At 39.3% G+C, this 24891-nt stretch overlaps 2 protein-coding genes across 2 annotated transcripts; both read left to right on the top strand.

Moving 5' to 3' along the window:
- Positions 1-261: 261 nt before the first annotated feature.
- LOC138427314 (mitotic-spindle organizing protein 1) lies at positions 262-1609 on the top strand. Its single transcript, XM_069566662.1, has one exon. It carries the CDS (start codon positions 279-281, stop codon positions 519-521), a length of 243 nt encoding a protein of 80 aa, XP_069422763.1. The 5' UTR covers positions 262-278; the 3' UTR covers positions 522-1609.
- Positions 1610-8624: 7015 nt separating this feature from the next.
- On the top strand, positions 8625-9560 carry LOC138426522 (olfactory receptor 8B12-like). The gene has a single exon (XM_069565131.1). It carries the CDS (start codon positions 8625-8627, stop codon positions 9558-9560), a length of 936 nt encoding a protein of 311 aa, XP_069421232.1.
- Positions 9561-24891: the final 15331 nt, after the last annotated feature.

Raw genomic sequence — 24891 nt, 5'->3', positions numbered from 1 at the left:
GGCAGGAAAAGATGAGAGTAAAGGATCAGATGGGATGAGAAGAAAACAAACAGCAAGACTGTGGGTTTAATTCAGTAAATACACTGAATATAAATAATCTAAACCTGCCAATTAGAAGACTGAAAAAGTTACACTGGATAAAGAAAAATTTAAAATTCCATTATATGCAGTTTAAATAAATCACATTTCAAATGAAAATGAGATATTTTCTTAAAGCAGAGGATGGACAAAGATATGCTGTTTAAGAATTAATGAGCCCGCCTCCCTCGGCCTCCGCCATGGCTAGCAGCAGTGGCGCCGGGTCGGCGGCAGCGGCAGCGAATCTGAATGCGGTGAGGGAGACCATGGACATCCTACTTGAGATTTCAAGAATTTTGAATACTGGATTAGATATGGAAACTCTGTCTATATGTGTGCGGCTTTGTGAACAAGGAATTAACCCAGAAGCTTTATCATCAGTTATTAAGGAACTTCGCAAGGCCACAGAAGCCTTAAAGGCTGCTGAAAATATGACAAGCTGACTTTCTGAAGAAATCCTGATGAGCTATGTCAAGCTGTGTAAGAAGATTGAAGATTGCGTTGTAGTCAAGAACATACAATGAAATCACTGCATGTAGCAATGTGGAAACATTGTCCTTTTTAAAAGAATTATAAAACCATAGCTTTATAAATCAGTGGAAAGTGGCTTACAGAGAAAACTATCAGTTGTGTTTACATCACATCTTTTTTTTTTTTTTCTTTAACTGCTCTAATGCTTTGGCATTGCTGTGTTCATATTTATGTATTCCTAATTTATAGCTCAGATAGCTTTAATTTTCTAAGCAGTCTGTCCATCAGATGTGCACATCTGCTGTGCCTGGGTGAACTATAGTGGAACCCATCAGTAGTAATGTTGTAGTTAAGACTTGTTGACATTTCCATTATAAACTTAAATTTTGAATTGTTTATGCAAAATAACTGTGGATTTATGTTGTATTAGACTGAAAGTTGACAGAATTTCCGCTACCATGTGTGGATTTTTGATTTAGATTCATTATGCATGTCAGAATCTTGTTTTTTGTAAGAACATGGAAAACGTGTTGTCAATCTGCTCTTTAACAAAGAATATTTTCTTTTTTTAAACATGAAGTTGAGTGGCAGTTAATAGTGTGACCCAGATCATATTGATTGAAAAGTAAAACTTTCAGAAAACTTAGATTTTAAAGGTAATGACAGTGCTTAGCTTAGTATTGTCATTTGATTCATTTAAATTTAGGGAAGATATTAATTGAGAATGTTTTTCTAAGTTTTTAATTCATAATGAAACAATTCCAACATGAAAAGTCTTTTTACTTTTGTTAAGTAAAAATAATTTGAGTGCTTACTTAATAAAATACCTTGAGTGGTTATCTAGTAAATCACCAAACAGGTGGTGACATTCAATAAATGTTACTAGTTTCTGAAGGAATAAAGATTTCCAGTCATTAAACAAAAAATAATCACATTTTCTGCATCAGGAATTCTGAATATGCCTTTCTAAGATCATTTTTGTGTGTCGTTATTTTTTACCCTGTAAGTTTTAACTGATTGAAGTGATGGTTCAAAATAAAGTTTAGAAAATTTAGGATAATATGGTTTCTGTTCCTCTAACAGAATCTCCATGAACTATTTTTTCCCAAGACCTACTACAAATTGAATCTGATTTTTTAAGATTGTGTTAGCTTTCCAGTTAAATGATAGTACAAGCAAATACTCTGGTAGCATATTTTGTTCTTCAGACAAACTAAAGTGATTTTAATAAGGCTTAATAATATTTAATGGCAACCTTCTGTTCTGTTTTAAAAATCTGGTCTTTTGACCACATTGACTTTTGAATGGTGCCATCTTTACCAAGTACACTGAATGTCTGTTATAGGGAGAACAGTTTGGGAGACAATAAAGGTTTTGATTATAAGTCATCTATATGATTAAAAAACATTGCAAACACTGCATGTTGTTACTTATATAAAATCAGAAAGAAAACACTCTTGTCAAGCTCCAAAATTTGTATATACTTTTAGGTCATAAGAGTTAATAGTTTTATTTATAACTTTGTAGATTATGTTATTTATGTATGAAACAAAGCAGGAAAATATATTGAGAAGGAGTTCTGTTTACAGAGGACTTAAATGTGTTACATTTCTTAAATGTAAACATGTATTTTCAATGCATACTTAAGTAATACTTAAGAAAACCAAACAAAGTAATCATACAGTTGCATTGTTGTGCATGTTGTCAGTGTCCGAAATAAAACCATTTTGGTAAAAAAAAAAAAAAAAAAAAAAAAAAGAATTAATGATAAGAAGTCTGAAACAGCTATACATTTCTGACATAGTATACTTTTCGACTTGAAATATCAACAAACATCATGAGTATATTTCACAGTATTTCAAGTATAAAGCAATAAAAACACATAATTCTAAATGTATTATACAGAACACATTTAACACCACCTAATAACAGATCTTCAAATACATAAAGCAAATGCTGACAGAATGGAAAGGAGATACAGAAAAAGTCACAGTTAAAGTTGGCGGTTCAACAGTCCCCTTTCAGTAATTGATAAAGCAAGCAGAGAGAAAATCATTATAGACAAGAAGACATATGAACTACCAAATGACAGGAACAAAATGACATTTATGCATCATTTTACTCAACAACAGAATACAGAATTTTTTTCAAGTGTCAATGGACAACTCACTAAGATCAACCATATCCTGGGACATTAAACTAGCTTACAAGTTTGGAAGAACTGAAAGTATACGGAGTATATTCTCTGACTACTGTGTAATTAAATTTTAGAAACTAAGAACAGATCACTGCAAAAATTGTGTTAAGAGATAAGATCATGGAAGAATAGGATTTAGTATCTCTCTGGTTTGGAAGAAAAGGAAAGAGAAGAAAGAAGCACAGATTAAAACTGACTAAAAATTTGAACCCGGGAACTATGAGCAGGATAGTAGAAATGGGGAAATACGGAGTGGAGAGGATAAGGAGCTAGATTTTAGACTAGATGGTAAAATGTTGGCAAAAATCTTCAAAAGGAAATGGTAAGTAAGAAAAAAATTGGCAATGGAAAAGCAGCTTGTGAGAAAAGGGTCAAAATACAAATTAGGATACTCTGATCACAGAGGAATGGTGAATTGTTCCAAGCAGAAATATTTAAAGACAGAATAGTCAAAGGCTGAGTAAATATTTCTTCAATTCATGAATTCACAGAAGCCAAAAAATAAAAGAAAAAAAAGAGAGAGGGAATTTCTCTCTCTTTGTTGAGAATAGTTGGGGAAACAGTGGAAACAGTGGCTGACTTTATTTTTCTGGGCTCCAAAATCACTGCAGATGGTGATTGCAGCCATGAAATTAAAAGATGCTTACTCCTTGGAAGAAAAGTTATGACCAACCTAGACAGCATATTCAAAAGCAGAGATATTACTTTGCCAACAAAGGTCCGTCTAGTCAAAGCTATGGTTTTTCCAGTGGTCATGTATGGATGTGAGAGTTGGACTATAAAGAAAGCTGAGTGCAGAAGAACAAATGCTTTTGAACTGTGGTGTTGGAGAAGACTTTTGAGAGTCCCTTGGACTGCAAGGAGATCCAACCAGTCCATTCTAAAGGAGATCAGTCCTGGGCACTCATTGGAAGGACTGGTGTTGAAGCTGGAACTCCAATACTTTGGCCACCTGATGCGAAGAGCTGACTCATTGGAAAAGACCCTGATGCTGGGAAAGATTGAGGGCAGGAGGAGAAGGGAACGACAGGGGATGAGATGGTTGGATGGCCTCACCGAATCGATGGACATGGGTTTGGGTGGACTCTGGGACTTGGTGATGGGCAGGGAGTCCTGGCACACTGCAGTTCGTGGGATCGCAGAGTCAGACACGACTGCCCAACTAAATTGAACTGAACTGAATGTGTGAGAATTAATGTGAGAATTAATGACTGTTTCTGTGCATCCAAGGGGAGGAAGGAGAAATGAAAATGAATTTAAAGAAATTGAGCCCTTGAATTCCAATTTACTTTTTCTGTATAACTGTTAATCTATACATTGTCCTTAAATGTTTGGAAGAATCCAGTATCAAAGTCTGGCATTTCCTTTGTAGGAAGGATTTTCATAACAAAGTAAATTCTTTAATAGATTTAATACTATTCAGACTTCTGTTTCTTCTTTTCTAAGTTTTACTAATTTGTATCTTTTAAAGAATATTCCAGCTCCTCTAACTTTCACAATATTTCTTTACATTTGAGGATTAATGAATGTGTGTATTGTACAGATATTCTCCAAGTGAGTATATTATAATCCATGTCTTATATAATATTTTAGTATTAGCAGCAGATTGGCAAGGAATGTATTATACAGAGATTCAAGTTGTGGAAAGAAGTACTGTGACAAAAGTAACTTAATCAAGAATATTTATTTCTATGTTTCTCTCTGCTTGTACTGGCGCAAGTGAATGGTGAAAATGACTTTAGAGAAGTCCTGATTCACTTGAAATAAAACCTTGATGCATTTAAAATAAAATTCCCATGGAAACTGTCTCTGAAGTTACAAAAACCTCAGAAGAATTTTTCCCAGTATTGCATCATGCCTGCAAGAACTCTCTAAAATTCCTGGAGGAAAGTGAACATTTAATGAACCCCTAAAGTCATCTTTGCCTTTGAGTCTTTTTTTTTTTTTGGCAAACACACATTTAATATTTATTAAGTTCAATTATACTTTGGATCGTAAAATACATCTCAATATATTTTAGAAAATTTAATCTCAATACTATATATTCTCTGACAATGATGGAGTTAAATCAGTTGTTAATCTCAGGAAGATATATATATATATATATATATATATATATATATGTATATATATTTTAAGGTTCTTGTTTATTTATTTTTTAAAATATAAATTTATTTATTTTAATTGGAAGTTAATTACTTTACAATATTTTATTGGTTTTGCCATACATCAACATGTATCTGCCACAGGTATACACGTGTTCCCCATCCTGAACCCTCCTCCCTCCTCCCTCCCTGTACCATCCCTCTGGGTCATCTCAGTGCACCAGCCCCAAGCATCCAGCATCATGCATCGAACCTGGTCTGGCAACTCGTTTCACATATGATATTACACATGTTTCAATGCCTTTCTCCCAAATCATCCCACTCTCCTTCTCCCACAGAGTCCAAAAGACTGTTCTATACATCTGTGTCTCTTTTGCTGTCTTGCATATAGGGTTATCGTTACCATCTTTCTAAATTCCATATATATGCGTTAGTATACTGTATTGGTGTTTTTCTTTCTGGCTTACTTCACTCTGTATAATAGGTTCCAGTTTCATCCACCTCATTAGAACTGATTCAAATGTATTCTTTTTAGCCTTTGAGTCAAGACGAGTTTATTTATGGTGCTTATTTTTACTTCTTGATAATGGATTATTTTCTCTATTTCTTAAACAAGTGAAGTGGGATTGAGAATAAGGAGTAGGGCTCTTTTGAGTCACTCTGGGCTGCGGACAATTCTCAGTGTAAATAAAATGGACAAGACCCCATCACTGCTGTCTCAACAAGTCTTCATTGATATATGTGCACATATCAATACTCACAAGTTGGACTTGCTTGGAGAAAAGTGGACTTCTGTTTTTATGTTTTGATTTCATAACTTCCCTAATAGGATTCTAGCCTTTAACTTAGACCCCAAATATAACTCACCTGCAAACTTCCTCAGTAGAAATTTATTTTTTTGGATAGAAAATCTACTATTTTTAATATTTAAAAGTCCTTGGCAAAGCATATAGAATGCAAATTGGTACACAAACGTTATTAGGCTTTATATTAGTTTCAGTTAAAAACTTACATTGTGTGATTGTCGTTGTCTGAAACTGCAGCAAGGTCTCTAGCCCGTCTCTCCTGTTACTATGATCAGGATTTTCTCCCTCACAGCCTGCAATCTGGGTTAAAATATTGCATTTAAAGTTCAGGTCATAAGCATGATGCCTTGGTTGGAAAGGTGCTACGTTAAACCATGAACACGTCATGTTTCATTAGAGTAACTGTTCTCATCAAGAGAAGCTTTTTAAGTGTCTTTCAAGTTATCACTCAAATGTCAGATTTATCTATTTAATGTTGAAATCTGTAGCTTTTTTCTTTTCTATTCCATTCCCTTACTTTCCTTTTCTTCATCACAATTCTCATGTTACTTTTTACCTCTTTCTTTCCTGTATTTTTTATCTGCTGCAATTTGAATGAAAGCTCCAAGAGGGCAGGAATCCTTTTTTGTTTTTGCCTTTTCACTGAAGAATCACCAGGTCTTAGAGGGCTTCAGAGACAGTATACACACACACACACACACACACACACACACACAGTAAGTGCTTGCTGAATGAATGCTGGTTTTGTTCAAAATCTTTCAACTCCCCTTTATCTGACAGATTGGCTGCAGAGGCTGTTCTCTGCTTTTAGGTCTTGACAAAAGTTGCTATTAGTTATTTCACAAATATTTGCTTTTAATAATCAAGCTTAAACTGCATGATCAAGTAGTGGAGAGAAATCAGAGAAAGTGTCTTTAGGTTTAAGCTTGGAGATAGTGCAAATAATTCTTCCTACATTTTAGAGGTGACTGAAATAAGACTATCCTCTGAAGTCCAAAACACCTAATTTTACCCTTCTTGGCTCTAACACTTTCTACATTCCCCACTGAAATTATGTAAGTACTTGTTTTATCTATAAAGAATCTTATGCGATCCTAGAAAGTAAAAATGCTGCTTCAGAGGTTTTGTTGTCACTTACAGGGAGGTAGTGTAGCCAAGTGGTTAAGAATAAGAAATCTGGAATTGGACAGGGTTGGTTTTGACTCAAGATTCTGGAACCTTCTAGCAGTGTGCACTCCTCATGTTTAAAGTAGAGATTAATAGGTCTAATATATAAAGTTGTTGTGAGGAATAAACAAGTTAAAATTATTTGTGTATTGCTTTAGATAGTTGGTATCTGTAGCAGGGTTCTGGGTCAGATAGTGTCTGGTACATGGTAAGTGTTCAATACCAGGTAGCGAGAATTATTTTTCCACACTGCTTTGTTCTTGCATGCTAAGTCGTTTCAGTTGTTTCTGACTCTGTGCAAGCCCATGGACTGTAGCCTGCCAGGCTCCTCTGTCCATGGAATTCTCCAGGCAAGAATACTGGAGTGGGTTGCTATTTCCTCCTCCAGGGGATCTTCCCGACCCAGGGATTGAACCTGCATTTCTTATGTTTCCGACATTGGCAGGTGGGTTCTTGATCACCAGTGCCACCTGCCTTTGCTCTTGATTGTGTTTAAAAGGATGTAACTTGAATAAAAGGTCGTTAAAAGCCTTGTCAAGTGCTGTCAGAGATGTAAGTAAACATTTCTTCTTCCCTGGGAAGGTGGTCTCTGGAGCTGTGATCCCAAGGGAGTCTCTTGTAATGAAGTCAACTGAGATATCTGATCCAGAATAAAAGTGTTCAGTCTGCTGTTATCCATGGATATAAGGAGAGGATGCTGCTTCATCCTTGGAGGCTGGACAGGAGGCTTGGGGCAAAGCCACAGTCAGAGACATGTCCTTCTACTCAGCAAGAGAAGCAAGATAAACTAGAGATTTTGATCATTGAAGTGGAGAAGCAGAGGCATCTGAGCCCCGAGTTTTCACCTTCTTTTCACAGGGCATTTGAGTCTCCATGAAAGAGGTGGGTGAGAGCCAGCCAGCATACAGCTCTGTGACTTCAAGCAGAAGGAGGGTGAGTGCCTGCCTGACCTGGTCTGTCCTGTCGCAGAGAGGTTTCAAGCTCACACTCTGAGCCAAACCACCTGAGTTCACCTTTGGTCACAACTTAGGAATACTGGGACTTGTGCAAATTACTTAAGCCCAGTGTCTTCAACTGTCGTATGGGGATAATCATAATGCCACACATAACAGAGGATAAGATGGTTGAATGGAATCACTGACTTGATGGACATGAGTTTGATCAGGCTCTGGGAGTTGGTGATGAACAGGGAAGCGTGGCATGCTGCAGTCCATGGGGTTGCAAAGAGTCGGACATGACGGAGCAACTGATCTGAACTGATAATGCCACAGAGCATGTAGAACCATGCCTATCTCACAGTTGTTGTTTTTGAATCATTGTCATGTCCAGCTCTTTGTGACCCCATGAACTGCAGCATGCTAGGCTTCCCTGTACTTCACTATCTCCCAGAGTTTGCTCAAACTCATTTCCATTGAATCAGTGATGCCATCCAACCATCTCATCTTCTGTCATCCCTTTCTCCTCCTGCCTTCAATCTTTACCAGCATCATTGGTCTTTTTCCAATGAGTCGGCTCTTCACACCAGGTGGCCCAACTATTAGAGCTTCAGCTTCAACATCAGTCTTTCCAATGACTATGCAAGGTTGATTTCCTTTAGGATTGACTGGCTTGATTTCCTTACTGTCCAAGGGACTCTCAAGAGTCTTCATCAGTGCCAGAGTTCAAAAGCTTCCAGTTAGAGCTCAGTAAGTGTTCCTTTTCTTCTCTTTTTCATCTCACCTCCATAACTTCCAAAATATGTTGCCTCTGTTTTGTTTAGTGACTCTTTCTTTTTTCCCTCACAGATTCTCCTAGAGGAGAATGGCTGCAGGTAACACCTCCTCTGTGATCGAGTTCACCCTCACAGGCTTAACAGATCAGCCAGAACTCCAGCTGCCCCTCTTCTTCCTGTTTCTGTGTTTTTACATGGCCACTGTAACGGGGAACCTGGGTTTGATAACGCTGATTGGACTGAATTCTCACCTTCGTATTCCCATGTACTTTTTCCTCTTCAACCTGTCCTTCATAGATTTTAGTTACTCCACTACCCTCACCCCTAAAATGCTGATGGGTTTTGTCTTAGAGAAGAACATCATTTCCTATGCAGGGTGTATGACTCAGTTCTTTTTCTTCTGTTTCTTTGTCTTTTCTGAATCCTACATCCTGTCGGCGATGGCATACGACCGCTATGTTGCCATCTGTAAGCCACTGGTGTACACGGTCACCATGTCTCCTCAGGCGTGTTTACTCCTTTTGTTGGGGGTCTATGGGATGGGAGTGTTTGGAGCTGTGGCTCATATGGGAAACATAATGTTTATGACCTTCTGTGGTGATGACCTTGTCAATCACTATATGTGTGACATCATTCCCCTCCTTGAGCTCTCCTGTAACAGTTCTTACATAAATCTGCTGGTGGTCTTTATTGTTGTGACCATTGGCATTGGTGTGCCCATTGTGACCATTTTTATCTCTTATGGTTTCATTCTTTCTAGCATTCTCCACATCAGCTCCACTGAGGGCCGATCCAAAGCCTTTAGTACATGCAGCTCCCATATAATTGTGGTTTCTCTTTTCTTTGGGTCAGGAGCTTTTATGTACCTCAAACCACCTTCTATTTTACCCCTTGATCAGGGGAAAGTGTCCTCTGTATTCTACACTGCTGTGGTGCCCATGCTTAACCCATTAATCTACAGTCTGAGGAATAAGGATGTTAAAGTTGCCCTGAAGAAAACCTTGAGCATAAAAACCTTCTCTTGAAAATGACAAAGAAACTCCAAAGCTTTGCTTATCAGTTAAAAAAAATTGTTTTTTCAGTGAAGAAAACAAATGTCAGCTGGTGCTTTCTCTTCTATATTTAGAGAAAAATTTTAACTTGTCTGTAAGCATTGTATTTCTCTACTCCTTACACTAGCCTATCTATTCAATCAGTCTTTGTTTTATGAAAACAGTTTCCATAGTCATAGAGGGTTGCTCTTTAACAGGTCTAAAGAATGATTTAATCCAGCCTCTCATGTGACACATTACACACCTGAGACTCACGTAAATATTTTGAGGTGGCCCATGGACATTTATGTACCTAGTGCTAAAGCTGGGATTGGAATCTAGGCCCTTCAGTTTGAATGTACTTTGCTCTGCTTTCCTTTAGTCATGCTTGGTTGATCCATCTTTTCTCTGGCAGATTTGCACTTCAAAGATTTTTATTTTTCCATTTAAAGAAACCTAATTCTATTTACAGTGATGTCATGCAACTTTTCAATGGTTAATTTTTGGAACATCATTTTTGTAAGAATGTTGGAAGTGAAAAATGTGGCGATTTTGTCTTGACAAAATAATAAAAAAATGTTTTAATATTTTGGGGGTAGGAAATAAAATTCCATATAGAATCAAGCATAGTGACTGCTGAGGTGGTATATAGAGTTCTATAGACATATCGACTTATTAGACCTTCTAATGGAGGGATATACAGATTTAAGAGAGTTAAAAATATTGGCTACAAGCTTCACTCATTATTTCCCGACTAATATGACAGAACTTGGAGCCTCACTTCAAGGGTCTGAATGGCGCAAATGAGTAATAGCTTTGGGTGGAAGTGAGTCATTAGAGCAGTAACAACCAACAAACCTGGAGGAGGAAATGGCAACGCACTCCAGTATTCTTGCCTGGAAAATGTGATAGGCAGAAGAGCCTGGTTGGCTGCAGTAGGTGGGGTCATAAAGAGTCAGACACGACTAAGCATGCATGCACTCATGCAACAAACTAAACAACCAGTTATTAAGAAGGTAGATGCCATTGTATTTTGAGGCAAGGCATATAGCTATGATCTATTAGTAGTAGGGCAAAAGGGAAACAGATGGTGGTCCTAAGACAGGTCATATTAATATATTCATAGCATTGGGCAAATGGAGGTACAGCTTTAAGCAAAGACGCAGAATATTTGCTTTGGTCAGAGCACATTACGAGGTATGTGACCTGTTTGCAAGATATTCTGACATTTTAACTTTTCTTATAAAAGTTCTCTTCCATTAGAAAAAAGTGAAAATTTGGATAAACACCCCTTTAGTTTTGCCCTTTGCCAGCTGAATTCAGGATATTTATGGATTGATGGTGCAGCAGGGGGTGATAGAGAATCAGTACAATATTGTTAAGTAAAAAAATAACACCACCTCCTTTTAAAGTATAAGTTATATACTGCAAAGTGCACAAATTTTACATGCTCAATTTTTTTCACATATATAAGGGTATGTAACCACTACCTATACCAAGATAGAATAGAGAAGATTTCTATGGCTTAAGAATATTCTTGCCTGCCCCCTCCTAGTGAATATTGCTATCCATTCTCTTTCCGGAAATATCTACTATTCTTACCTTTATCATTACATTTTGCTTGTTCTTGAGCATCATATAAATGTCAAAACTGCATTTACTTTTATAAAAAAAATTCTAGTTTTCTCACAATACAAAGTGTAGTGTGAAATTCATCTATAATGTCTGTGTAGGTATTGTTTGCTCTTGGTTACTGCTGTTTAGTATTTCACTGTATCGATATAGAGCAATTTCTTTTTCAATTATCCTCTTCATGGACATTTAGCATATTTTCAGTCTCTGCATATTATTAATACAACTGCTATGAACATCCTTGAGCACGTAGTTTCTTTGAAATTTACTCTGATTTATCTTGGTTCTATAGCTTGATGCAGGTTACTGGGTCACAGGATGGGCATACTTTATGCTTCTTAAGTACTAATAAGTTGTCTTCCAAAATATTTAAACTGATTTGCATCCCAATGGTTTCCAGGTAAGGATGTTCCTCTTTCTTCTGAGCATTTGCTATTTTCAGTTCTTTCCCTCTTAGCCACTCTTTTGGGTGTGTAGTGCACTATCACTTGAGCCTTCTTTTGTCATTTCTCCAACCGATAATTGTGTTGAGCACTTCTTAATACATTCTTTAGAATTTAGATATCACCTTTGTTAAGTGCCTGTTCAAGTCTTTTGCCCACATAAAAAAAGTTTGTTAGTCATTTCCTTACTAATTTGAACTTCAAGAAAGCATATTCTAGATACGGGTTCTTGTTCAGACATATAGATTGCTGTTATTTTTGCTCAATGGCTATTCTTACTGATGTTTTATGGTAACAGAACTTTTAATTTTAATAAAGTTCCATCTCTCATACTATTAGTGGAGTACCCTGCTTAATCATTGCTTATTACAAAATTACAAATATAGTCTTCTATTTTCCTTTGAAAGGTTTATTGTTTTCCCTTTAATATTTATATATTATTTATCATGTATGATGTGAGGGAGTAAGTTCATTTTTTCATGATATTATACATTAAGATGGAGAAGGAAATGACAACCCACTCCAGTACTCTTGCCTGGAGAATCCCTTGGACAGAGGAGCCTGGCGAGCTATAGTCCATGGGGTCGCAGAGTCAGACACGACTGAGCAACTGACACACACACACATACATTAAGAATACATGTATCTTTTTGAGACATTAAATTGCTTCTAGGTCATTTATGGAAAAGGTCATATCTCCTCTTTAAATTGTATTGGCTTTATACAGATCTATTTGATGATCATGTGGCAATGCTCTTATGGGACCAGATGGAGAGAATCTTGCTAAGAAACAAAACTAATTATCAGGCCCAAAGTGTTTCACTAGTGAATTCTATCAAATGTTCAAGAAAAAAATAATACTGATTTTCTATATTCTCTCCCAGAAAATTAGATACAGAGAAAACCCTTAAGATTTGAACAAGGCAAAGTTGTCTCTTCTCACCAATTCTATTCAACATCATACTGGAAGTCCTAGCTAGTGCAATAAGAGAGGGAAAAAAGGTACACAGATTGGTAAGGAAGAAATAAAACTCTCTGTTTACAGCTGACAAAACTGTCTATGTAGAAAATCCCAATGTACTGATGTAAAAACTCTTGGAGCTAGATAGCAATTATAACAAGGTTGCAAGATACAAGGTTAGATACAAATGTAAATTGATTTCATATATGTCAGTAATGAACCATTTCAAATTCAAAACTATTAAAATTAAAAACATAATATCATTTACATTAGCATCAAAACAGAAAAGTGCCTAAGAATAAATCTAATAAGATACATATAGGATCTCCATAAGGAAAAGCATAATTCTACTGAAGCATTTTCTTTCAGTAGAATTATACTTTATATTTTATGTTACAAAATGTTTCCACTTGTTAATGTAACATGAATTTTCTTTATTATTATTCTTTAAATTATAGCTTTGCTGCAAATTATTTCATCCTATGACTGTATATAGAAATTTTGTATCATAGTTTATAACGTTTTTGTCCTATTTCAAACCCTCCAATGTTTTATTAGTATAGCTAATACTGTGACTAACTCCATTGTGTAAAAACCTTTGGCTAGATTTATGGCAATTTCCTCAGGATAGATTCTCCACAGAAGATTATAGCATAAAATGATATTTCTTTACCCGTGGATTCATTCCAATTTGAACTCCCAACAGAAGATTAATACCTTTATGAAATGTCTACTCTCTGCCAGACAACTGTACTAGTAAGTCTATACATAACTCATAAAAGGCAGTCATCTTGGACTTCCCTGGTGTTCCAGCGGTTAAGAATCGGCATGCTAACACAGGGCACATGGGTTCAGGCCCTGGTCCAGGAAGATTCCATATGGCGTGGGGCAACTAAGTTCATGTACATGAGCCTGCGATCTAGAGCCTGTGACCCACAGCAGATGAAGCCTGAGCACCCTATAGTCCGTGTTCTGCAACAAGAGGAGCCACCGCAATAAGAATCCCAAGCACTGTAGGTAGAGAGGAGCCCACACTGGCCACAACCAGAGAAAGCCTGCAGTGGTACCACAAATAAATAAATAATTGTTTAATTAAAAATCAGTCATCCTGATTATTTAAACATAGCTTAAATTATTCTCTTCACTCACTTCCCTTAGAGAATTGACAGTGAAAAGCCATTGTATATCTATCTTTTCTTCCTGTTTTTCTCCCTGGATTCATAAGCCCACTAAGACTCGGTCTCATTAATTGTACCACAGTTTCAACATCTTTAAACCTGGAGTATGGAAATACTGGGTTTTGCAAAGTTTATGAGAGGCGTTGTGACTTAGAATGATTCTTCAGAGACTGGCCACATATGAATGGATAAGAAAGCTGTGGTACATATACACAATGGAGTATTACTCAGCCATTAAAAAGAATACATGTGAATCAGTTCTAATGAGATGGATGAAACTGGAGCCGATTATACAGAGTGAAGTAAACCAGAAGGAAAAACACCAGTACAGTATACTAACACATATATATGGAATTTAGAAAGATGGTAATGATAACCCTGTATGTGAGACAGCAAAAGAGACGCAGATGTATAGAACGGACTTTTGGACTCTGAGGGAGAGGGAGAGGGTGGGATGATTTGGGAGAATGGCACTGAAACCTGTATACTATCCTGTAAGAAACGAATCGTCAGTCTAGGTTCGATGCAGGATACAGGATGCTTGGGGCTGGTGTGTGAGGATGATCCAGAGAGATGATATGGGGTGGGAGGTGGGAGGGGGGTTCAGGATTGGGAACTCATGTACACCCGTGGTGGATTCATGTCAATGTATGGCAAAACCAATACAGTATTGGAAAGTAAAATAAAGTAAAAATAAAAATTAAAAAAAGAAAAATAAATAAAAATAAAGTTAAAAAAATTTTTTTCCTACGAAGATTAGATAGGTACCTCTATATGTGTGGGCTTCCCTGGTGGCTCAGAGGGTAAGGTGTCTGCCTGCAATACAGGAGGCCTGGGTTCGATCCTTGGGTCAGGAAGATCCCCTGGAGACGAAATGGCAACCTACTCTAGTAAACCCCATGGACAGAGAAGCCTGGTGGACTACAGTCCATGGGATCACAAATGCATGTGCATTTGCATGGGATGCACAAGACTGAGCAACTTCACCCCCTCACCCTCTGTGTGTGTACCCACAGCATCCTTCACTTAACCTGTTAGAACATTTACTGCACATAATGCAGCTGCCTATTTATGCGTGGCTGATCCTCACACAGAATATAAGTTCACTGAGGGCAGTGCCTGTGGTATCTGTCTGGTTATGCCGATGTTGCTAGGAGAGTAACTGGCGTACAAGTAGATGTTTAATAACTAGCTAGCAGAGAGAGAAAAGGATTCCAGGAGACTGAGAAGATTATTTTAAAAAGGCCACATCTGATTTCTAGACCTATGCTTTAAGACACACTTGCAGAGAACAAACAGCATTTCAAAACAGAGGTGAACGGTGCACTTTCCCCACATCCATTGCTCTCTTCCTTGCTGGTTTCTCTGGGTTATAGACTGTCCTTCAGCCTCCTGTAACTTTGGATGAGAAGGGTCTTTTCCTAGCTCAGGTGACTCAAGTCTAAGTATAATGTATAAGGTACAATGCACACTCTGAAATTAGCCTCATTTAGAATGGTGTTTTGTAAGAATCACAGATTCTACTTAAAGTTTTTGCCGGTGCTCACCATCATGATCTTCTGATTTATTTTACATCTTGGAATTGTGTTCAGTAATGCTCAGGGAGCTTCAGCATTTATGCTTTCACATTAATCAATCATTCATTCAGAGTTGCCTTCAAATGAACATACATTCTCAGGAACTTCTGTTTCTTCTGAGCAGGCCTTTGATAGTTTTGTGCTACTGCCACTGAGAAATCTCATAACCCCACTGATATGGGGGAGAATAGTTCCATAGAAGCATCTCCTGTTTAAAAAGTCTGACCTGTGGAGGACAGAAATCACCAAGTCCTTTTACACCAATGAATTTCTTCTTGCCTTACTGAAGGGAATGTTCTATGAGTCCTCCTATGGAGCAAAGTCAGATGCTAGGCTCTGCTGCTAAGCTGCTAAGTCACTTCAGTCGTGTCTGACTCTGTGTGACCCCAGAGACGGCAGCCCACCAGGCTCCCCCGCCCCTGGGATTCTCCAGGCAAGAACACTGGAGTGGGTTGCCATTTCCTTCTCCAATGCATGAAAGTGAAAAGTGAAAGTGAAGTTGCTCAGTCATGTCTGACTCCTAGCGACCCCATGGACTGCAGCCTACCAGGCTCCTCTGTCCATGGGATTTTCCAGGCAAGAGTACTGGACTGGGTTGCCATTGCCTTCTCCGAACACATAACAAAACTACTCTAACATTCTCATCTCTGTGAGCCACCTGATATCTTCCATAATACTTTGCCAAAGCAATTTCAGCATCTCTACTTCATCTGCCTATTAGCCATTTTCACATTCAGACTTCAGGGAAACACCCTAGCAGCAAATGACCAGCCCCAGGTGTTCTTACTTGCCCTCCCCCCACAGCTTGCTCTCCTTGTCACTTTAGGCCTATAGCTGGTACAAGTTTCTGCACTATCCCTATGGTTTTCCTGTGTTCTACCTAAAGCCTTGTAAACTGTATGACTTTGCTCTGGCTGATGGGCCTTCAGCAGAGCTTCCCAGGTGGCTCATGGTAAAGAATCCACCTGTAATGCGGGAGACACAGGTTTGATCCCTGGGTCAGGAAGATTCCCTGGAGAAGGAAATGGCAACACATTCTAGTGTTCTTGCCTGAGAAATCCCATGGACAGAGGAGCCTGGCGGGCTACTGTCTATGGTGTCACAAAGAGTCAGAAACAACTCAGCAACTAAACAACAACAATGTGGGCCTTAAGCATGCAGCTGGCAAACTGATTGATTAAAAGTTTTCTAAGCCCTCATCTGGCCAGTGCTGGTATACTTACCTACTTCACCAGACTGTAAGACATTTGCATATTGCTTTCCCCTACTTATCCACACAAAGAATAGCAGAGGGTCTTGTACACACTCTCAGTTACGAATGTCATTCTAAGTAGGAAGTGCTGGTGAATCTCTTCAGAGTAGGGTCTACCCTTTCTCTTCCTGAGGTTATTTATGCCGTGGGAGCAGGCTCCTTGAATAACAGCCCCCAGACAGAACTAAGGTATCTCTGAATTACTCTTGCACAGTTATTATAATTGTTTATAAATATGTTGTTTCTTTATAAAAAAATTATATCTAAATATCCTGAGCTCCCAGATCATGGCACAGTATTAATACAAGAAGATGGAAGATATGAGGGGGAAATAATGCATGAGAATCTGTGTTTTTACCCTTTTTAAAAAGATACTCATTTGACTTAAAAAATGTTTTGTATTAAAGATATTTGATTTATATTTATGGAACTTTGGAAGCACCATATTTAGCAAGTGATCATGCACATATGTAGTACATGATATATTGTATATGCTTACTCATGAAAGCAAATATGGCTTCATGCAAATAATTCCTGTGAATGGGCTGATCTTTTCTGGTCTGACTGGACACCTGCCTTTTTCCATGTCCCAGGAGGATGAAGGATGGGAGGAATTTCCTTCCTCATTCTTCCTCAAGAGGGGGTTATGGTCCTGACTTCTGGACACCAAGCTGAGCATATGATGTGCTTCTCCCCTTCTCCCCTGTAGGGAAGGCCATCTTCCCCAGGGCAGATGCAAGCTCCAACCCTCACCTACCTCATTTGGTTCCTACCTTCTTAGCTTTTCTGCCCTCCCAGAAACTTCTTCTTTTTTTTTTGTTAATGTGGACTATTTTTAAAGTCTTTATTGAATTCACTACAATATTGTTTCTGTTTTCTTTTTTGTTGTTTTGGCTACGTGTCATGTGGGATCTTGGCTTCCTGACCAGGCATTGAGCCCACACCCCCTGTATTAGAAGGTGAAGTCATGCATGGCCTTGCAATAAACCTTTTTCCCTGCTCCGAATTCCAACCTCACTCACTGTGTTTTTACCCTTTTTTAAAGATACTTTTAGATATGAACTTGTGCTTTGTTGTTGTTCAGTTGCTAAATCATGTCCAGCTCTGTGACCCCATGGACTGCAGCATGCCAGGCTTCCCTGTCCTTCACTATCTCCTGGAGTTTGCTCAAACTTATGTCCACTGAATCAATGATGCCATCCAACCATCTCATCCTCTGTGGTCCTTGCACTAACAACCATGTATCCTATATACTTACTTTGTGTTGAATGATATTGGTGTATGGTTTCAATTTTTTCTGAGGATGAAAGAACTGATTCTTACCTGGAGCCCACCTAATTTGTAACTATGAATTTCTAATCAGAGCTATAATGGAAGCATTTGGTGTACTGTAGCACAGTGCCCTGGTGACAGCATAACCTGAAGCATGGCAGGCATGGGTTTGCAGCTCTGCTCTTCTACCAACCAAGTGTATTTGAGTCTATTATTTCCCTTCATTGAACCCAGTTTAGTTACCTGTAAAATAGAAGTAATTCTAGTTTCACAAGTCTGCTACTAATGTTAGTGCACATAATGTATGGAAAGTATTTTGCATAGTGCTAGAAACCTCACCCCATCCCCCACCAGTTTTCTTCCTTTCTAAAGGAAGCATGAGGTTTCATATTCTGCATACAATTCAGTGAAATTTGTTCCTGAAAAACTATACACTGCATTAAGGATAAACAGGTGGCGCTGATGGTAAAGAACCCTCCTGCCAATGCAGGAGACATAAGAGACATGGATTTGATCCCTGGGTTGGGAAGATTCCCCTGAAGGAGGGCTTGGCAACCCACTCCAGTATTCTTGGCTGGAGAACCCCATGGACAGAGGATCCTGGTGGGCAACAGTCTATAGGGTTGCAAAGAGTCGGACATGACTGAAGTGACTTAGCACACATAGCACACACACACAAGGATAAATAAGGGACCTACTTTTTGAGCGGAGCAACAATGAGAGGTAGGTTCTCTTACCCCATTTACTAGATAAGGTAACTGGAATTTAGAGCCTTTAAGTAACTTGCTACTGAGAAGTAGAGTGTTGTCTGCCATATCAGTAAACAAAGGATGACACAGTTATCAGCAATTGCAGTCATCATCACGGGTGACCTGGTGAGCCCTGAGAGAACTCAGGAAGGAAAGCATATCTGCCATCTAGCAGCCAACAGATGGCAGCCACTCCCTATGGTGAACCCAAGGAACTGACTATGTGAAAACACAGGATACTGGCCCAGATGGCTGAGTTGCACATCATAGGGATATTTCAGTGAGCCCAGACTCTAGCATCTTCCCACACATAGAAAAGAACTAAATTCCTCAACTTGCAGACATCTGCCTAACATCATTAGTTACTCAGTCGTTTCCGACTCTTTGCAACTCCATGGACTGTAGCCTTCCAGGCTCCTCTGTCCATAGGGATTCTCCAGGCAAGAATATTGGAGTGACTTGTCAGACCCTCTTCCAGGGGATCTCCCCAACTCAGGGATTGAACCCAGGTATCCAGCATTGCAGACGGATTATTTACTATCTGAGCCACCAAGGAAGCCATCTAGTTTTCTTTTATTAACAGTTTTAGTACTACTGCCTGCCCCTTGTTGTGAAATTCCTATATATCCTGGCTCCCCCCCATCACCTCCATGGAGCGGTACTCTCAGGGGTACTTGAGATGCTGCCTTCCAGGTTTGAGGTCCTCAGTATGTCTACTGAATAAAACATAACTCTCAACTTGTAGGTTCAGTTCAGTTCAGTATAGTTGCTCAGTTGTGTCCGACTCTTTGTGACCTCATGCACTGCAGTATGCCAGGCTTCCCTGTCTGTCACCAACTCCTGGAGCTTACTCAAACTCATGTCCTTTGAGTTGGTGATGCTATCCAACTATCTCATCTTCTGTCATCCCCTTCTTCTCCTGCCTTCAATCTTTCCAAGCATCAAGGTTTTTTCAAATGAGTAAGTTCTTTGCATCAGGTGGCCAAAATGTTGGAGTATCAGCTTCAGCATCAGTCCTTCCAATGAATATTCAAGACTGATTTCCTTTAGAATGGACTGGTTGAATTTCCTTGCTGTCCAAGGGACTCTCAAGTCTTCTCCAACACCACAGTTCAAAAGCATCAATTCTTCAGCGCTCAACTTTCTTTATGGTCCAACTCTCATGTCCATACGTGACTGCCGGGGTCCAGCCCTGGTGGATCCAGGGAATTTGAAGGTGGGGATGGCATCGGCGTCCTTGGAAAAATACATATTTAATTACAGAGATAGAAAGATTAGAAATGGATAGTGTAGTAGGAAAATTAGTGGAGAAAAAGAGGCTGAATAACTTGGAATTCAGCCAGAGAAACGGGGAGCAAGAAAGACGCGACATGGGGGAATCAGTCTTTCCGGAAACTGATCCAATTTCTTTATTTTTGGGTTTGCTTATATACCTTTTGTTACACATAGGGATGAATACAGAGTCACGCGGGGGTCAGCAGTCCTGACCTTTATCAAAATCAGGTGCTTTACATAAAAAGGTCTTAAGGATTTTACACTATCTGGCCATGAGTGAGACCTGCTGACATTTTATGATCCTTTCTTTCTGATAACCAAAAAACTTATTTCTTCCAAGGGTGATTTTTCTTAAACCAGGCACCACCCTCCAAATAAAGTTACATTCGTATAGGGTGAGGGCGTAGTGAGTTATAATCAAGAAAGGAATTTATTTAACCTGAGGTTAACATGATTAATCTTAAAGGTTAATACTTATTTCTCCTATATGCTAGTTATATTCATTATAAGGGCAGGGAACATGGAGATTTAGCAGCAAACATCAACCCAACAAATGAAAATCCTTTCACCAATGTTCCCCTTAAGATCTATTTAGTCTTAAGATAGTGATAAAGTTACATTTTTACATAGCAAGGACACAGTGATTTATAACAAAGTACAGTGATCTATTACAAAAGAGAAAATTCATTAACTCAAAAAGTCTAGTATTGCTAACCTTAAAAACTACTCTATTTCCTTTTCTATATTCCAAATACATTGATTAATATATTCCCAGGTGCCTAAGGATATGGAGGCCTGGCGGCAATCATTGATTCAACAATGAGAAAAGCCCTATGCTAATTAAGACTCTCAAAATACTCCAAAACTCTCTGTGCTGTTTATGGTTGAGAGGTAGTAAACCATCATGTGTGTAGTGGCAGGAGTATGGATAATCCTGTCACACAAGCTAGTCTGTCAGCAGAAAGGTTTGACCTAAGACACCCTTGTCACACCCAGGGCAGGAAATTAGCAGCAATTATTGGCACAACAAATGAAAAACCCTTCACCAATATAATTCCTAACCAACCCACTATACTGACAATTTCCCAAAAGAATTTGCCTTTAGTAAGTCTAAAACATCTTGTGCCTCTCAGATTGGGAGGCTGTAAACACATGTGGCCGGACAAACCTATACAGGCGGGCTAGATAACCTTCAGAGGAGTTCGTAAGCTGAAACACTCTTGTCACGCCCAGGAATTTTTATTGCCTTGGAGCTGCATGTTTACTCCTTCTCCGAGAGAAACGGTTATGGGTGAGAGCATAAAACAGACTCTGGTTTTGGGGTAGATGCTAGGGAACAGGGGGTTTCCTGAGGCTTGATCACGCCTTTGCGTATGCCAAGCCTCCTTCCTCATGAACTTTGTCATGGGCGGAGTTCCTCACGCTGGCCCCCGGCACATGACTACAGGAAAACCTGAAACTTTGACTAGATGGACCTTTGCTGGCCAAGTAATGTCTCTGGTTTTTAATATGCTGTCTAGGTTGGTCATAATTTTATTCCAAGGAGCAAGCATCTTTTAATTTCATGGATGCAGTTACCAACTTCACTCATTTTGGAGCCTAAAAAATAAACTTGTAGGTTGTGAATAATTTTTCAGTCGACTCTGCTTATAGCTAAGTAGACACTCCTTAGGTATGGTTACCTGAGGAGGCCTTACAAATAGCTGAGAACAGAAGAGAAGCTAAAGGCAAAGGAGAAAAGAAAAGATATACCATCTGAATGCAGAGTTCCAAAGAATAGGAAGGAGAGATAAGAAAGCCTTTCTCAGTGATCAATGCAAAGAAATAGAGGAAAACAATAGAATGGGAAAGACTAGAGATCTCTTCAAGAAAATTAGTGATACCAGGGAACATTTCAACAAAGATGGGCACAACAAAGGACAGAAATGGCATGGACCTAACAGAAGCAGATGTTAAGAAGAGGAGGCAAGGATACATAGAAGAACTATACAAAAAAGATCTTCATGACCCAGATAACCATGATGGTGTGATCAACCACCTAGAGCAAGGCATCCTGGAATGTGAAGTCAAGTGGGCCTTAAGAAGCATCACCACGAACAAAGCTAATGGAGGTGATGGAATTCCAGTTAAGCTATTTCAAATCCTAAAAGATGATGCTGTGAAAATGCTGCACTCAATATGCCAGCAAATTTGGAAAAGTCAGCAGTGTCCACGGGACAGAAAAAGGTCAGTTTTCATTCTAATCCTAAAGAAAGCCAATGGCAAAGAATGTTCAAACTACCTCAAATTGCACTCATCTCATACTCTAGCAAAGTAATGCTCAAAATTTTTCAATCCAGGCCTCAACAGTATGTGAACCATGAAATGTTCAAGCTGAATTTAGAAAAGACAGAGGAATCAGAGATCAAATTGCCAACATCCATTGGATCACAGAAGAAGCAAGAGAGTTCCAGAAAAACAACTGCTGCTGCCAAGTCGCTTCAGTCGTGTCCGACTCTGTGCGACCCCATAGATGGCAGCCCAACAGGCTCCCCCATCCCTGGGATTCTCCAGGCAAGGACACTGCAGTGGGTTACCATTCTCCTTCTGCATTATTGACTATGCCAAAGACTTTGTGTGGATCACAATAAACTGTGGAAAATTCTTAAAGAGACGGGAATGCCATACCACCTGACCTGTCTCCTGAGAAATCTGTATGCAGGTCAAGAAGCAACAGCTAGAACTGGACATGGAAAAGCAAATGGTTGCAAATTGGGAAAGGAGTACATCAAGGCTGTATATTGTCGCCCTGCTTATTTAACTTCTATGCAGAGTACATCATGTGATATGCTGGGCTGGATGAAGCACAAGCTGGAATCAAAATTGCTGGCAGAAATATCAATAACCTCAGGTATGTAGATGACACCACCCTTACGGCAGAAAGCAAAGAAGAACTAAGGGGCCTCTTGATGAAAGTGAAAGAGGAGAGTCAAAAAGTTGGCTGGAAACTCAACATTCAGAAAACTAGGATCATGACATTTGGTCTCATCACTTCATGACAAATAGATGTGGAAACAATGGAAACAGTGACAGACTTTATTTTGGGGGCTCCAAAATCACTGAAGATGGTGACTGCAGCCATGAAATTAAAAGACCCTTGCCCCTTGTAAGAAAACCTATGGCCAAGCTAGACAGTATATTAAAAAGCAGAGGCGTTACTTTGCCAACAAAGGTCCATCCAGTCAAAGCTATGGTTTTTCCAGTAGTCATGTATGGATGTGAGAGTTGGACTATAAAGAAAGCTGAATGCCGAAGAACTGATGCTTTTGAATTGTGGTGTTGAAGACTCTTGAGAGTCTGTTGGATGGCAAGGAGTTCCAACCAGTCCATCTTCCAATGGAAATCAGTCCTGAACATCCATTGGAAGGACTGATGCTGAAGCTGATACTCCAATACTTTGGCCACCTGATGCAAAGAACTTACTCATTTGAAAAAACCCTGATGCTGGGAAAGATTGAAGGCAGGAGGAGAAGGGGATGATAGAGGATGAGATGGTTGGATGACATCACTGACTCAATGGACATGAGTTTGAGCAAGCTCCTGGTGTTGGTGATGGACAGGGAAGTCTGGTGTGCTACAGTTCATGGGGTCACAAAGGGTTGGACATGACTGAGCAACTGAGCTGACTTATAGCTAATATGCCAGAATAAGTATTGATATAATACATGGTTTTTCTTTTTTAGTTCTCCTCTTGTCTCACAGGTATCATTTTGCAATTTTCCTGTCTGGATCCCGGACACCTGGCACAGTTATAGGCTGGGGACTGAACTGATAAATGGGGATTATGTGAAAGTCTTGGACTTAATAGTCACTGAACTCTCTGAATGTTGGCGGCATCATTTAGGAGGCCACTCTCTCTGCAGTCTTAAATTGGGAGAATGGAGTCTCCACTCTGGTAAAACTAAATAGCCTGTGAGGAAAGACCTATAAGTTTGGGATTTCCCAGTAAAAGAGCCTACCTGATTCCCTGGAGTGAAGTTCACTTATGGCAGAAAGTGAAGAGGAACTGAGGAGCCTCTTGATGAAAGTGACAGAGGAGAGTGAATAAGCTGGTTTAAAACTCAACATTCAAAAAAATGAAGATAATGGCATCTGGTCCCATTGCTTCATGGCAAAAAATGGGGATACAATGGAAACAGTGACAGACTTTATTTTCTTGGGGTCCAAAATCACTGCAGATGGTGACTGCAGCCATGAAATTAAAAAGATGCTTGCTCTTTGGAAGAAACGCTATGACCAACCTAGATAGCATATTAAAAAGCAGAGACATTAATTTGCTGACAAAGATCCACTATAGTTAAAGCTATGGTTTTTCCAGTAGTCATGCATGAATGTGAGAAGTGGACTGTAAAGAAAACTGAGCACCGAATAATTGATGCTTTTGAACTGTGGTGTTTGAGAAGACTCTTGAGAGTCCCTTGGACTGCAAGGAGATCAAACCAGTCAATCATAAAGGAAATTAATCCTGAATATTGGAAAGACTGATGCTGAAGCTCCAATACTTTGGCAACCTGATGCAAAGAACTGACTCACTGGAAAAGACCCTGATGCTGGGAAAGATTGAAGGCAGGAGGAGAAGGGGATGACAGGATGGCATCACTGACTTGGTGGACATGGGTTTGAGCAGGCCGGGAGTTGGTGATGAACAGGGAAGCCTGGCATGCTGCAGTCCATGGGGTTGCAAAGTGTTCTGAAGTTGTGTGTGTGACATGGTGGTGCTGAATGTGGGTAGGTACAGCTGTCCAGATGGAATCCCAGAATGGGCAGGGAGAACACGATGCCTTTAAGCAGCTTGCTCTGAGCAGAGTGTCTGCTGTTCTAGTGTTGGGAGCATCTGTGGTAGGAGCAAGAGATGATTCTCTAAATAACACAGCAGGTTGTGGTCCAAGATAGTGGTAATTATAGGGAAGCTTGACCTTGACCGGGTCCTTCCTGGTGGAAGCTGCA

Source organism: Ovis canadensis, chromosome 21 (assembly GCF_042477335.2).
Source record: "Ovis canadensis isolate MfBH-ARS-UI-01 breed Bighorn chromosome 21, ARS-UI_OviCan_v2, whole genome shotgun sequence".
NCBI classification, from domain to species: domain Eukaryota; kingdom Metazoa; phylum Chordata; class Mammalia; order Artiodactyla; family Bovidae; genus Ovis; species Ovis canadensis.
The sequence above is the reverse complement of the archived record's forward strand: the minus strand, read 5'-3'. Positions and strand labels throughout refer to the sequence as shown.

What these genes read in the sequence shown, in the direction of transcription:
- LOC138427314 (XM_069566662.1), top strand. Translation starts at nt 279, where the DNA reads ATGGCTAGCAGCAGTGGCGCCGGGTCGGCGGCAGCGGCAGCGAATCTG.
- LOC138426522 (XM_069565131.1), top strand. Translation starts at nt 8,625, where the DNA reads ATGGCTGCAGGTAACACCTCCTCTGTGATCGAGTTCACCCTCACAGGC.